Genomic DNA, 16,139 nt, shown 5'->3' on the forward strand with positions numbered 1-16,139 from the left:
CCCCCTAACCTATAAATACACCCGATCCGGTGGCCATTTTACATTCTTTCTTCTGTCACTGTAGGGAAAGGATCCTGTGTGGAGTAGGGACAGAGAAAACGCTAGCTATTTGGTACACAAAAGTTCTTTTCAGGACTGGTATAGGTGTTAGGTCAGCAGCCTGAGTTTCTTTTGTCAGTTTAGATAAAGGGACAGAGCGCTGTATGCTGCTATTTTAGGGACAGCTCAGCCAGATTAGTCTTTCTTCATCATCATCATCATCATCATCATTAGCTGTTACTATCAGGTCCACAAAAGAGCTGTTCCAGCTAATCGTTCCAGCCTACTCTTTTTTGCCAATTTGTATAGGGACAGGCAGGAAGCAGTGTGTCAGGCAGTGAGGATAATTTTAAAGACTTGCTGTTACTATTAGTTCCACAAAGGTTCTTTTCAGGACTGGTATCAGTGGTACGGTAATAGGCTTGTACACGTATAATATTCTTTCTTCCAAATATAGAAAGAATATTATACTTGACTGCTGCCCTTCTGCTGCAGTCTGCTAATCATTCACAACTCACTTGTTCCACAAAGCTCTTTATCAGGACTGGTAACTTGGTCTGTCTAGGGTGCTACGGTACATAGGCTTGGGTGCGGTACAGTCTGCTGTTCTGTAAGGACCGCTATCGGTCCACAATACATAGGGTTGCCGTGCACTACTGCTGACCGCTGCCCTATACTGCAGCAGTCCTTCAGCGGTATAGGGACTGACGCACAGTCTGCTAAACACTAATACACAACCTGCTTGGTCCACAAAAGTTCTTATAAGGACTGGTAACTTGGTATAGGGTGCTACGGTACATAGGCCTGAGTGCAGTACAGTCTGCTGTTCTGTAAGGACCGCTATCGGTCCACAATACATAGGGTTGCCGTGCACTACTGCTGACCGCTGCCCTATACTGCAGCAGTCCTTCATTGGTATAGGGACTGACGTACAGTCTGCTAATCACTAACACACAACCTGCTTGGTCCACAAAAGTTCTTATAAGGACTGGTAACTTGGTATAGGGTGCTACGGTACATAGGCCTGAGTGCAGTACAGTCTGCTGTTCTGTAAGGACCGCTATCGGTCCACAATACATAGGGTTGCCGTGCACTACTGCTGACCGCTGCCCTATACTGCAGCAGTCCTTCATTGGTATAGGGACTGACGTACAGTCTGCTAAACACTAATACACAACCTGCTTGGTCCACAAAAGTTCTTATAAGGACTGGTAACTTGGTATAGGGTGCTACGGTACATAGGCTTGAGTGCGGTACAGTCTGCTGTTCTGTAAGGACCGCTATCGGTCCACAATAGATAGGGTTGACGTGCACCACTGCTGACCGCTCACCTATACTGCAGCAGTCCTTCAGCGGTATAGGGACTGACGTACAGTCTGCTAATCACTAACACACAACCTGCTTGTTCCACAAAAGTTCTTATAAGGACTGGTAACTTGGTATAGGGTGCTACGGTACATAGGCCTGAGTGCGTTACAGTCTGCTGTTCTGTAAGGACCGCTATCGGTCCACAATACATAGGGTTGCCGTGCACTACTGCTGACCGCTGCCCTATACTGCAGCAGTCCTTCATTGGTATAGGGACTGACGTACAGTCTGCTAATCACTAACACACAACCTGCTTGGTCCACAAAAGTTCTTATAAGGACTGGTAACTTGGTATAGGGTGCTACGGTACATAGGCCTGAGTGCGTTACAGTCTGCTGTTCTGTAAGGACCGCTATCGGTCCACAATACATAGGGTTGCCGTGCACTACTGCTGACCGCTGCCCTATACTGCAGCAGTCCTTCAGCGGTATAGGGACTGACGTACAGTCTGCTAAACACTAATACACAACCTGCTTGGTCCACAAAAGTTCTTATAAGGACTGGTAACTTGGTATAGGGTGCTACGGTACATAGGCTTGAGTGCGGTACAGTCTGCTGTTCTGTAAGGACCGCTATCGGTCCACAATAGATAGGGTTGACGTGCACCACTGCTGACCGCTCACCTATACTGCAGCAGTCCTTCAGCGGTATAGGGACTGACGTACAGTCTGCTAATCACTAACACACAACCTGCTTGTTCCACAAAAGTTCTTATAAGGACTGGTAACTTGGTATAGGGTGCTACGGTACATAGGCCTGAGTGCGTTACAGTCTGCTGTTCTGTAAGGACCGCTATCGGTCCACAATACATAGGGTTGCCGTGCACTACTGCTGACCGCTGCCCTATACTGCAGCAGTCCTTCATTGGTATAGGGACTGACGTACAGTCTGCTAATCACTAACACACAACCTGCTTGGTCCACAAAAGTTCTTATAAGGACTGGTAACTTGGTATAGGGTGCTACGGTACATAGGCCTGAGTGCGTTACAGTCTGCTGTTCTGTAAGGACCGCTATCGGTCCACAATACATAGGGTTGCCGTGCACTACTGCTGACCGCTGCCCTATACTGCAGCAGTCCTTCATTGGTATAGGGACTGACGTACAGTCTGCTAATCACTAACACACAACCTGCTTGGTCCACAAAAGTTCTTATAAGGACTGGTAACTTGGTATAGGGTGCTACGGTACATAGGCCTGAGTGCGTTACAGTCTGCTGTTCTGTAAGGACCGCTATCGGTCCACAATACATAGGGTTGCCGTGCACTACTGCTGACCGCTGCCCTATACTGCAGCAGTCCTTCATCGGTATAGGGACTGACGTACAGTCTGCTAATCACTAACACACAACCTGCTTGGTCCACAAAAGTTCTTATAAGGACTGGTAACTTGGTATAGGGTGCTACGGTACATAGGCCTGAGTGCGTTACAGTCTGCTGTTCTGTAAGGACCGCTATCGGTCCACAATACATAGGGTTGCCGTGCACTACTGCTGACCGCTGCCCTATACTGCAGCAGTCCTTCATTGGTATAGGGACTGACGTACAGTCTGCTAATCACTAACACACAACCTGCTTGGTCCACAAAAGTTCTTATAAGGACTGGTAACTTGGTATAGGGTGCTACGGTACATAGGCCTGAGTGCGTTACAGTCTGCTGTTCTGTAAGGACCGCTATCGGTCCACAATACATAGGGTTGCCGTGCACTACTGCTGACCGCTGCCCTATACTGCAGCAGTCCTTCATTGGTATAGGGACTGACGTACAGTCTGCTAATCACTAACACACAACCTGCTTGGTCCACAAAAGTTCTTATAAGGACTGGTAACTTGGTATAGGGTGCTACGGTACATAGGCCTGAGTGCGTTACAGTCTGCTGTTCTGTAAGGACCGCTATCGGTCCACAATACATAGGGTTGCCGTGCACTACTGCTGACCGCTGCCCTATACTGCAGCAGTCCTTCATTGGTATAGGGACTGACGTACAGTCTGCTAATCACTAACACACAACCTGCTTGGTCCACAAAAGTTCTTATAAGGACTGGTAACTTGGTATAGGGTGCTACGGTACATAGGCTTGAGTGCGGTACAGTCTGCTGTTCTGTAAGGACCGCTATCGGTCCACAATAGATAGGGTTGACGTGCACCACTGCTGACCGCTCACCTATACTGCAGCAGTCCTTCAGCGGTATAGGGACTGACGTACAGTCTGCTAATCACTAACACACAACCTGCTTGTTCCACAAAAGTTCTTATAAGGACTGGTAACTTGGTATAGGGTGCTACGGTACATAGGCCTGAGTGCGTTACAGTCTGCTGTTCTGTAAGGACCGCTATCGGTCCACAATACATAGGGTTGCCGTGCACTACTGCTGACCGCTGCCCTATACTGCAGCAGTCCTTCATTGGTATAGGGACTGACGTACAGTCTGCTAATCACTAACACACAACCTGCTTGGTCCACAAAAGTTCTTATAAGGACTGGTAACTTGGTATAGGGTGCTACGGTACATAGGCTTGAGTGCGGTACAGTCTGCTGTTCTGTAAGGACCGCTATCGGTCCACAATAGATAGGGTTGACGTGCACCACTGCTGACCGCTGCCCTATACTGCAGCAGTCCTTCAGCGGTATAGGGACTGACGTACAGTCTGCTAAACACTAATACACAACCTGCTTGGTCCACAAAAGTTCTTATAAGGACTGGTAACTTGGTATAGGGTGCTACGGTACATAGGCTTGAGTGCGGTACAGTCTGCTGTTCTGTAAGGACCGCTATCGGTCCACAATAGATAGGGTTGACGTGCACCACTGCTGACCGCTGCCCTATACTGCAGCAGTCCTTCAGCGGTATAGGGACTGACGTACAGTCTGCTAAACACTAATACACAACCTGCTTGGTCCACAAAAGTTCTTATAAGGACTGGTAACTTGGTATAGGGTGCTACGGTACATAGGCTTGAGTGCGGTACAGTCTGCTGTTCTGTAAGGACCGCTATAGGTCCACAATAGATAGGGTTGACGTGCACCACTGCTGACCGCTCACCTATACTGCAGCAGTCCTTCAGCGGTATAGGGACTAAGAGTTTTGTCACAGGGTCATTTAAAAAATGACATGCAGAGGAAGAGGCAGGCCCTTCCGCAGGGGTGGTAGGGGTAGGGCAGGAGCAACAGGCTTGAGCCAAAGTGGGAAGTTGCAGAAGGTGCGTTCAATTACTTTAAAGGATGCACCAGACTTGGTTGAGTGGCTCGCTCAGCCTTACTCTTCTGCACCCTCCTCATCCTCTCGATCTGCACCCTCTTCTTCACTCTCTGCTATGTGCACCCCCAAAGACACTACCACCAACAACACGACCACCACCACCACCACCACATACCTTCCGCTTGAGTCACTGGAATTATTTTCCGATCCATATCAAGAGGACATTTCTGATGCGCAGCCACTCTTGGTATTGGATCAGGAAGAGGAGGTAGCAACAAGCGCTACTCAGCAGTCTGACGCCAGTACCCAGATCAGCCCAAGGAGGAGGTTGGTCCCCGGTGTTGCTGCCTACTCTACTTATAGCGGTGGGGAAGGTGACGTTGATGATGACGTGTCTAGTGATGTCACGTGGGTGCCCACAAGAGAGGAAGAGGAGGGGAGTTCAGAGGGAGATATGGACCAGCAGATAGGGAGGAGAAGCAGCAATGACTTACATTGCACAGCAGGGACAAAGCAGACTGCAAATGTATCAGGAGCGAGTCATCGACCATGTACGGTCACATCTGGCGCTCCCAGGACACCGGCACATGGCTCCGCAGTGTGGGCTTTTTTTAACGTGTCCGCTGCTGACAATAGCGTTGCCATCTGCAATCTTTGCAGTCAACGCGTTAGTCGCGGTAAGCCCAATACTCACCTAGGGACGACCGCCTTAAGAAGGCACATGAGCAGCCATCACCGAGCCCAGTGGGAGCAACGGAACACACAAAGCCACACTGCAGGCTCTCACCGTCCAGCCTCGTCTTCTACTTCTCCTTCTCCTCTCTCCTCACAATTGTCCTCCACTCCACCTTCCATCACGCCAAGCTCACATTTTTCTGCAAAAAGGCAGGCTTCCGTGGGCCTAATGTTTGAGCGTAAAAAAATGATGACGCCGGATAACCCTCTTGCCCAACGGTTGGCGGCTGGCTTGTCAGAACTCATAGCCCGCCAACTACTGCCATATAAACTGGTGGACTCGGAGGCCTTTCGCAAATTTGTGGCCATTGGAACACCACAATGGAAGGTCCCAGGAAGGAAGTATTTCTCAGAGAAGGGCATCCCAGAGCTATATGGCCATGTTCAGCGGCAAGTGAATGTATCTCTGGCACACAGTGTCGGTGCCAAGATACATCTGACCACAGACACGTGGTCTAGCAAACACGGGCAGGGAAGGTATATCAGTTTTACTGCCCACTGGGTGAACCTTCTGACGGCCGTCAAGCATGTAACCCGTGGCACCCGTGTAGATTTGGTTTTACCGCCACGGATTGCATGCAGGCCTGACTCTTCTTCTCCTCCTCCTACTCCATCCTCCTCCCTCTCCTCCTCAGCTGCCTCCTCCTTTTCCGCTGCTAGCGTCTCTTCCACTGCACCGCCCAAGCTCCCCAGAACCTATTCCACATGCCAGGTGAGACGTTGCCATGCCGTGCTGCGTCTGTTGTGCCTGGAAGCAAAGAGCCACACTGGCCCGGCACTCCTTTCAGCTTTGCGTTCACAGGCAGATGAGTGGCTAACACCGCTCAATTTGACAGTTGGTAAAGTGGTGTGTGACAACGGTGCCAATCTGCTTAGCGCATTGAAACAGGGCAAAATCACGCACGTGCCGTGCATGGCACACGTCTTAAACTTGGTCGTGCAGCGATTCCTTGTCAAATACCCTGGGGTCCAGGACATCTTGCGGCAGGCAAGGAAAATCTCGGCCCATTTCAGAAGATCTTACACGGCCATGGCTCGCCTTGCTGACATTCAGCGGCGACACCATCTGCCGGTCAGACGTCTTATTTGCGATTGCCCGACGCGATGGAACTCAACCTTCTATATGCTTGATAGGCTGCTCCAGCAGAAACGTGCAGTTAACGTCTACCTGTATGAACTCTGCGAAAGAAACGGTTCTGGGGAGCTGGGTTTTTTTTCACCGCGCCAGTGGCTGCTCATGCGCGACACATGCAGACTTCTGCGGCCATTTGAGGAGATCACCAAACTGGTCAGTCGCAGCCATGGCGCCATCAGTGACATGGTACCTTATGCCTTCTTTCTGGAGCGTGCATTGCGTCGTGTCATTGATCAGGCTGTGGAGGAGCAGGAGCGGGAAGATGAGGAAGTCGCAATGCTGGATGAATTCCCAGGGGGGGCTACTCTATCTGAGACAAGTCAACAACAGGAGTCTGATGAGGAGTCAGAGGAGGATGGTGCCGGGGCGGATGAGCAGGAGCAAGAAGAGCATGCTTTAAACCTTTCTGGGATCCCTGTTGTGCGAGGATGGGGAGAGGAGAATGAAGAGGACGACATTATCCTGGATGATGAGCAGGAGCCAGGCCACCACACCGCTTCCACTTTAGTGCAAATGGGGGCCTTCATGCTCCAGTGTTTTAATAGGGACCCCCGTATAAAAAGCATGAGGGTCAAGGACCAGTACTGGGTGGCAACGTACTTAGACCCCCGGTACAAACACAAAATGGCGGAAATGTTACCGCCGTCGCAGAGGGCTGTCAGAATGCAGCACTTCCAGGCCTTGCTTCGAGAAATGCTGCATTCTGCTTTTGCGTGCGCTGGCAGAGGAGCAATTCCCACTCCCAGAGAAGGATTTGCGGGTACCAATCCAACAGCGCCTGCAAGAAGAGGCCGGTTTGAAGATGTGTTGGTGACTTCGGATATGAGGTCATTCTTTCAGCCGACCCATCGACAGGTGTCATCCGGATCCAGCATCAGGGAACGCCTAGACCGTCAGGTGTCCGACTACATTGGGTTAACGGCCGATGTGGACGCTCTGAGGAGTGATGAACCCCTAGACTACTGGGTGGGCAGGCTTGACCTCTGGCCAGAGCTTGCCCAATTTGCAATCGAACTGTTGGCTTGCCCCTCATCCAGTGTCCTGTCCGAAAGGACGTTCAGCGCAGCAGGGGGGATTGTGACCGATAAGCGTACTCGCCTAGCTCACCACAGTGTTAACTACCTCACATTTCTAAAAATGAATGAGGCATGGATCTCGGAGGAATTCAACACATGTGATCAGTAGACCATGTATATGTCTATAAACAATTTTTGGAATCAAGCACACAGACCTTCTTAATTCATTTGGCTCACTTCCCTGACCCAAAAAAGCACACCGTACTATATGCCCCTACCCTCCTCTTTGAAGAGGTTGAGCGGTGTCATATTTCTACTGGGGCTGCTTATTATGAGGGGTTCCCACCATCCCTGTGCTGTGCTGACTTCCTCCTGGGTGTTCTTATTATGAGGGGCTCCCACCATCCCTGTGCTGTGCTGACTTCCTCCTGGGGGTTCTTATTATGAGGGGATCACACCATCCCTGTGCTGTGCTGACTTCCTCCTGGGGCTGCTTACGGTGCTGCTGTCAGCGCTGTATGTCACGGAGCTGCTGTCAGCGCTGTATGTCACGGAGCTGCTGTCAGCGCTGTATGTCACGGAGCTGCTGTCAGCGCTGTATGTCACGGAGCTGCTGTCAGCGCTGTATGTCACGGAGCTGCTGTCAGCGCTGTATGTCACGGAGCTGCTGTCAGCGCTGTATGTCACGGAGCTGCTGTCAGCGCTGTATGTCACGGAGCTGCTGTCAGCGCTGTATGTCACGGAGCTGCTGTCAGCGCTGTATGTCACGGAGCTGCTGTCAGCGCTGTATGTCACGGAGCTGCTGTCAGCGCTGTATGTCACGGTGCTGCTGTCAGCGCTGTATGTCACGGAGCTGCTGTCAGCGCTGTATGTCACGGAGCTGCTGTCAGTGCTGTATGTCACGGAGCTGCTGTCAGCGCTGTATGTCACGGAGCTGCTGTCAGCGCTGTATGTCACGGAGCTGCTGTCAGCGCTGTATGTCACGGTGCTGCTGTCAGCGCTGTATGTCACGGAGCTGCTGTCAGCGCTGTATGTCACGGAGCTGCTGTCAGCGCTGTATGTCACGGAGCTGCTGTCAGCGCTGTATGTCACGGAGCTGCTGTCAGCGCTGTATGTCACGGAGCTGCTGTCAGCGCTGTATGTCACGGAGCTGCTGTCAGCGCTGTATGTCACGGAGCTGCTGTCAGCGCTGTATGTCACGGAGCTGCTGTCAGCGCTGTATGTCACGGAGCTGCTGTCAGCGCTGTATGTCACGGAGCTGCTGTCAGCGCTGTATGTCACGGAGCTGCTGTCAGCGCTGTATGTCACGGAGCTGCTGTCAGCGCTGTATGTCACGGAGCTGCTGTCAGCGCTGTATGTCACGGAGCTGCTGTCAGCGCTGTATGTCACGGTGCTGCTGTCAGCGCTGTATGTCACGGAGCTGCTGTCAGCGCTGTATGTCACGGAGCTGCTGTCAGCGCTGTATGTCACGGAGCTGCTGTCAGCGCTGTATGTCACGGAGCTGCTGTCAGCGCTGTATGTCACGGAGCTGCTGTCAGCGCTGTATGTCACGGTGCTGCTGTCAGCGCTGTATGTCACGGAGCTGCTGTCAGCGCTGTATGTCACGGAGCTGCTGTCAGCGCTGTATGTCACGGAGCTGCTGTCAGCGCTGTATGTCACGGAGCTGCTGTCAGCGCTGTATGTCACGGAGCTGCTGTCAGCGCTGTATGTCACGGTGCTGATGTCAGTGCTCTGTATTACGGTGCTGCTGTCAGTGCTCTGTATCTCCTGCACCCTCTTGTTTGCCTACCCTGGTCCCTGACCTTCCCTCTCCTCCATTGCCTTCATTAGCTCCATAGTCCTGAATTGTCAGAACAATTTCCCAAATAAAAAAAAAATGCTTGTAGTTATCGATCCCAAATTCACCTCATACATGTATTATGCTATTGTCCAGGTGGTGGGACTACGTGCTACCCCCTAATAATTACCCCGTGGCCGCAAATTCGACCTAAAGGTTTGCGAAATTCGCCTCCCATTGAAGTCAATGGAGCCCGCGGCGAACGGTCGTTTTCGCGAACGTTTGTGTCCGTTCGCGTTTCGCGTTCGCGAAACGTCCCGTCGGAAGTTCGTCCATCACTATTGTCAAACACACTGGGGGATAAAAGCAAAAAATAAAAATAGAATTCTAAAAGAGAACACCAGCAGATGTAATAAACAGTATGGCTCATCTACTCTCCTTAGGAAAGAGGAAAAACCGACATACAATATGTTGATAGTAGGGCCTGTAGAATCTCATTGAAGCACTCATTCTCAAAGTGAGAGTATTTGTAATCCACAAATAAATGCTCCCAATGTGTTTTTGGCAGATTCTCCTGGCAGTAGCAAAGTTCAGCAACTTAAAGCATGTTTTGCAAAGTGCAGGTCAGCAAAATGCCTATCACCACTGTAGGTATCCTTGGGTTGATAGTCTGCACCATGAAACACAGCTAAAAGGCACACCAACTTGTGAATTTCCCATCTCAAGCCTGAGCCTTTCATTCATGCTCACACGGATCCTCTGGCTTAGTCCCTTTCTTTCTCCCTCTATGGAGAATCCACATTCTTGTCTGGCCCTCTGCTCACAAGACAGCACACCAGCTTGTCACTCTATCTGCTTCTCTCCCTGCTGTGCACACAGAATCCAGTAGCACCTACAGAAGCATTGTCTGAAGCGTGGGGTCCCTACCTTCTGTGCCCAGGGTGCAGGGTTTATTCTGAACCTACTGAAGTAGCCAGTCATATTCCTCCTCTCCTCCCTCCTCTTGCAAACTGTCAATTGAAGGTCAGGGATGAACAGAAAAGCTCCCAGCTGCGCAGAATCACAATGTAAACAAAATCACATTGTAAAGAGGAAAAAGGATCATCGCTGCTCCCGACCAGCCTAGGTGAACAAATAAGAAGCGGCCTCAGCCTACATGTCTCCACCAAACCACACACCCTGTTTCATTTTGCCACACCCACTGAGGTTTTGTCATAGGGTAGGAGCATAGAACAGGATGAACGCTTTTATGCATCATTGGCCGTAGGGAGAGAATAATGATGAAGGATGAAAAACAGGTGCCAACTGGCTAAGAGCAATCAGAATTAAAGCTGCAGTGGAAAAAAAATGTATGAACAGTGTGTGAATGACAAATATAAGAGAGTGTTGTTATTAACCACAATGAAAAAAAAACAGAATAAATAAAAGCTAGAGGAAGAAATAAATAATCTTAATAAAAACAAACACAAGAAGTATAAAAAAGAGATAATCCAAAGTTGAATAATCAAAGTGGCTGAAAAAAATTCACAATGTTTTGTTATTTAAGAAAAAGCTCAGGATGAGATTGAAGATGTGATTGGGCTGGAGCGCCCTCCAAGGTGGGAGGACCATAAGGTGCTGCCTTACTGCCTCGCAGTTATACATGAAGTTCAACGTTTTGGCAACATCCTCCAATTCCTGCCACATGCTACACCCACAGATATCAGTTTCAGGGGCTACACTATACCTAAGGTAAGTGTTGAATTATTTTGTTGAGTAGAGGGACAAGAGAACTTTAGAGCAGAGATTCCCGTACTTTTGAAATGAACGGACTAGTCCACACACACGGAGGAAACTCCGTTCATTTTGAGCGCGGCTCCAGGTAGCCGGGACCAGCGAAGGAAGCGCCGCTGGCACCGTCACCTGGTATGGAGTTAAAGGGGAATCCCTACACCAAAAAAATGGCGTGGGGGTCCCCCTAGGTCCATGTCAGACCCTTATCCAAGCAAGCTACCCGGCCGGTCAGGAAAGGGGGTGGGGACGAGCGAGCGCCCCCCCTCCTGAGCCATACCAGACCGTGTGCCTCAACATGGGGGGTGCTTTGGGGAAGGGGGGGCCGCGCGGCCCCCTCACCCCAAAGCACCTTGCCCCCATATTGATGAGGACAACGGCCTCTTCCCGACAACCCTGGCCGTTGGTTGTCAGGGTCTGCGGGCGGGGGGCTTATCGGAATCCAGGAGCCCCCTTTGATAAGGGGGCCCCTGGATACCGGCCCCCCACCCTATGTGAATGAGTATGGAGTACAGCAGGGGTGCTCAACCTGTGGCTCTCCAGCTGTTGCGGAACTACAAGTCCCATGAGGCATAGCAAGACTCCGACAGCCACAAGCATGACACCCAGAGGCAGAGCCATGATGGGACTTGTAGTTTTGCAACAGCTGGAGAGCCACAGGTTGAGCACCCCTGGAGTACAGTGTACCCCTACCCATTCACCTGTGAAAAAAATGTAAAAAAACACAACACACAAGGGTTAAAATAGTTTATTGCACAGCTCCGGGGATCTTCTTCTGTCTTCGGGGGTCTTCTCGCCGGACTCCTCCGCTATCTTCTGCTAGCTCTTTTACTAGCGGAGGAGCCTGGCTTTCTTCTTCGCTGCCGCCCTCTTCTTCCGACTTCGGGGGTTTTGTCCCCCTCTTCGGTTCTTCTTGCCAGGCCACCGCGCTTTCTTCTAGCTCTTTTACATGCGGTGGCCCGGTCTTCTGTCGCCGCCGCCGCTGCCTTCTGTTCTTCTGTTCTCTTCTTCTCTTTTCTTTTCTTTGAGCTGTTGCCCCGTCGCTGTCTCTGGTCACAATGACAGGCACGCGGCGTGCGGTGACTTATATAGGGACATCGCCGGATGATGTCCCCGCCATTATGATGTCACAGTCCCAGAGGATGCTGGGACGGTTACATCCTAATGGGCGGGGACATCATCCGGCGATGTCCCTATATAAGTTGCCGCATGCCATGTGCCTGTCATTGTGACCTCCAAAATCAGAATGTCAAATAGAGCTTCACCATGTATCCTTGAACCAACTACTCTCTTCAGCAGGTTATAGACACCTTGATCAAATATCCCAGATCCATGATTACATCAAGGGAAAAAGCGAAACTCACAATAGTGAAATACCATCAGGCACTTTAAAATAAATGCATTCACATTATTTCAGACTGTATAGTGACATCACAAGGACCTGCCCAACACATGTTTTGTCACAATGACTTCCTCAGGGGCTTGAGAAAACCATTGTGATAAAACACAAGTAATAGTGGGACATTGCTGTCTCTGAAAATTAGAATTAAAGGTCAGTTGATATTTAATTGTATTCATTATTATTTATTAGGGAACCATAGTGATTCCTCTTTTCACATCAATTTTATATGATGAAACTAAATGGGAGAACCCCTGGGGATTCAACCCCAATCATTTCCTTGATGCTAATGGGAAGTTTTTGAAGAGAGATGAATTCTTTGCATTCTCCAAAGGTGAGCAAATAAAATACTAACTCTACTATATATAAAATACTATGAATTTGATTTCAGGGAACCCACTAACAGTTTACTGTGCACAACAAATAACAACACGATAGATGTTTCCAATGCACTAATCTAACTTATTTATTGGTAATTTATAGGGGTATCTTGCCTATGTGTAATGATCCACCCACAGATGCACACTGGGTGCAAGTTATAGAACAGGGAAGGTCATCTTTCTTGACATAGGTCTGTGTCCAGTCTTTCTCAGGAGTATACTTTCCAACAGCACCAAAGGGCTACACATACATTTAAAGTGGTTTTAAACTTAGTTACACCATTTGTACCTACAGGTAAGCCTATAATAAGGCTTACCTGTAGGTACTGTAAATATTTCTTAAACCTACATGGTTTAGGAGATATTTACCATATGCTCTTGGGCCAATGTCATCGGCGCATGCGCGCTGAAGACACAACCTGCTCATGCCATTTCTTCAGGGCCAGTCCCGCATCCATGCGTCATAGCAGCTTTTGCCACAAACCCAGAAATAACTCAGACATGTCGCCGGTCAAGGCAGTGTGCGGGGACCGCTGCAACAGCTTCGATCTAAGGTAAAAAAAAAAGTCTGATAGAGCCCACACACGATCGGATTTTCCGACAATATAATCCGATCGGACCTTTTCCGTCGGAATTTCCTACCGTGTGTACGGGGGCTAAGAAGCGTTCTTTCTGTTGACCACCAATGTAAGAAATACTGTATTTGTGTTTTGGAGGGCACTACTTGCCTCAGTCTAAATACAACATCAATAAATGTAAATTCTGCAAATCCTGCACTAACCACACATGGGCTGGGAATTGCATGACAACTGTCCACGTTAAGCCTAACTTTGCTCTAATAACCATTTATTTATCTTTTATACACAGGACGCAGGGTGTGTGCTGGGGAGAGTCTGGCCAGGATGGAACTTTTCATTTTCATCACAGGAATGTTACAGAAGTTTACATTCACTCCTCCACCAGAAGTGAAAAAGGAAGACTTGAACCTCACTGCAGATCCTTTCTTCACTTCAAGACCTAAGAGCTATTATGTTGTTGCTACACCTAGAATAGAGGCAGTTTAGCAAATTGAAAGTAATGACAACATATACAGTTTGCAATTGATTTTCAAGAGGCCACACAGCTCAGTGGTCTCATGGGCTCCATATAGGAGCAATGTTCTCCTACACACTGGAGCACTTTGCTTTTTACAATCTGTTCCTCTACTTTGTCAAGTTTTCAGAATTTCATTTATAATAAGTGCTTGTGTCAAATATTGGGAAATATGCATTTTATAACATAATCAGACTTTAAGCAGTGTTACTGTATATGATATATACGAAAACTGAATGTACAGTGCTAAACAATTTTTACAGTCAAAGTGAAAATTGATATACATGAACAATAAAAAAAATCCAAAATAAAGTGCAAGGAATGGCGACCATAACAAAAAGGCATATATATAGTATACTGTATATACAGTACATATATATATATATATATACAGTGGTACCTCGGTTCACAAACTTATTTGTGAAGCGAACCAAATTGGTTGTGAACTGAGGCAAATTTTTCCATAAGGTTCAAATAAATCAGGTTAAGGTAATCTGTTCCGAACTTTTTTTTGTTTGTATATACGTATATGTATATATATTTGAGATATATCTACAAAAAAAAAAAGGATTTTAAACATATATTACATACAGTCTTTTACATTAACTACTTCAATACCAGGTACTTTCGCCCCTTCCTGCCAGGGACAATTTTCAGCTTTCAACACTGTACCCAAACTAGATTTTTGTAATTTTCTTCCCACAAATAGAGCTTTCTTTTTGTGATATTTGATCACCTCTGCGGTTTTTATTTTTTGCTAAACAAACTAATAAAGACCCAAATTTTTGCTGACGGGCCTTAATGAGGCGGCACTGATTGGCACTGATGAAGCGACGCTGATGAGTTGGCGCTGATGTGCACTGATGAGGAGGCACTGACATGTAGAATTGATGGGCACTGAAATGCAGCACTGATGGGCACCGATAGGCGACACTGATATGCAGCACTGATGGGCACTGATAGGCACTGACAGGTGGCACTGATGGACACTAATAGATGGCACTGATGAGCAGCAATGATGATGAGGTACTGACAGGTGTTCCTGCTGGGGAATGATTGGCACTGCGGTGGGCACTGATTGGCACTGCCAGACGTTATTGATGGGGCACTGACTGGCAGCTGATGAGCACTGATTGGCAGCTGATGGGCACATCTGATGGGGGCTTCCTGGTTGTTGTGCAGGCATGTTATCCTGCTAGACGTCATATGATGCCCAGTCAGGATAACAGAGCCACCACCCGGCCGTCAATCTGCTATAGACCAGACGGGAAGTGGTTAAGCTGACCTAAACTATAGCTCCTCTTTAATACTTAAAATCAAAACGTGTAGAGCTGTAAAAACATGCCCTTAATGATTAAAGTGCAAAATAAATTTAATATAATGCAATAAAGATAAAAACGTGAAAAAATGAAAAAAAGGGAAAAAGAAAAAAAATTGTTAATAGTCCGAGTGTCCCAATTCCACATCCATAAAGTGAACTCAAAACGTATGCTGATCCAATGCTCAATTTGTGAAGACACCCGGTGCTCCTCACAGGATAGATAGGGTAAGTATCTGCTTACCAGGTTTTTAGACCCTCCAGGGTCTATATGCGCATTGACATACGTTTCGTTCAATGGGACTTCTTCTGTGAGGCAGTAAGGGTCAGCGGTGCTCACATCACTTCCTTATATTCAGAGAAAATTTCTGTTGCCGAACACTAGGGAGCAGTTCTGCTAGTATTCAAAACCAGCATGAACCGCACCACCATATTTCCATAGTCCAAGACTATTAACATGGTGGCCATGTTTCAAGGGTTCCACTGTGCTCTATTTCAGTTACATATAACCGGAAGTATTGCTGTTTTAATCGGCATTTACAATCTGTCCACACACTCATTTCAAAGTATACAGATCCTATATCTGGTTATCTAAAACACAATTAATCCTAGCATGACCATATCATCACTTACAAATAACCAAATAGCAGTATTAGTGCCGGTCACTAGATGGCAGTGTGTCCACTAACCAACATGGACCGCATCACCATGTTACTGTAGCCCGAGATTCCTCCCATGGCAGTCATGTACCAAAAGACCCACTGTCCCCTATTCCAGCAACAGGGGACAAAACGTATTGTTACTCTCAATTACATAACATATATTCAATCCACCCATATAATATTCCAATTACTCTAATGGCATATCCATATTAGTGCCTTATATGGTGGATGGTAAATATTCTCAATAAA

General features: G+C 48.2%; 1 protein-coding gene across 1 annotated transcript in view; it reads left to right on the plus strand.

Moving 5' to 3' along the window:
* The window catches only part of LOC143924671 (cytochrome P450 2W1-like), a 74,142-nt gene extending 58,815 nt beyond the window's left edge, over positions 1 to 15,327 (plus strand). Inside the window, exons 7-9 of the mRNA XM_077449075.1 lie at positions 10,816 to 11,000; positions 12,631 to 12,772; positions 13,686 to 15,327. Coding sequence (XP_077305201.1) covers positions 10,816 to 11,000; positions 12,631 to 12,772; positions 13,686 to 13,882 — 524 coding nt within the window. The 3' untranslated portion in view covers positions 13,883 to 15,327. The remainder of the gene's footprint in view (positions 1 to 10,815; positions 11,001 to 12,630; positions 12,773 to 13,685) is intronic.
* Positions 15,328 to 16,139: the final 812 nt, after the last annotated feature.

The sequence above is a fragment of the Lithobates pipiens genome, unplaced genomic scaffold (genome assembly GCF_037356315.1).
Source record: "Lithobates pipiens isolate NorthernLeopardFrog02 unplaced genomic scaffold, aLitPip1_a1.2 Scaffold_22, whole genome shotgun sequence".
Lineage (NCBI taxonomy): Eukaryota > Metazoa > Chordata > Amphibia > Anura > Ranidae > Lithobates > Lithobates pipiens.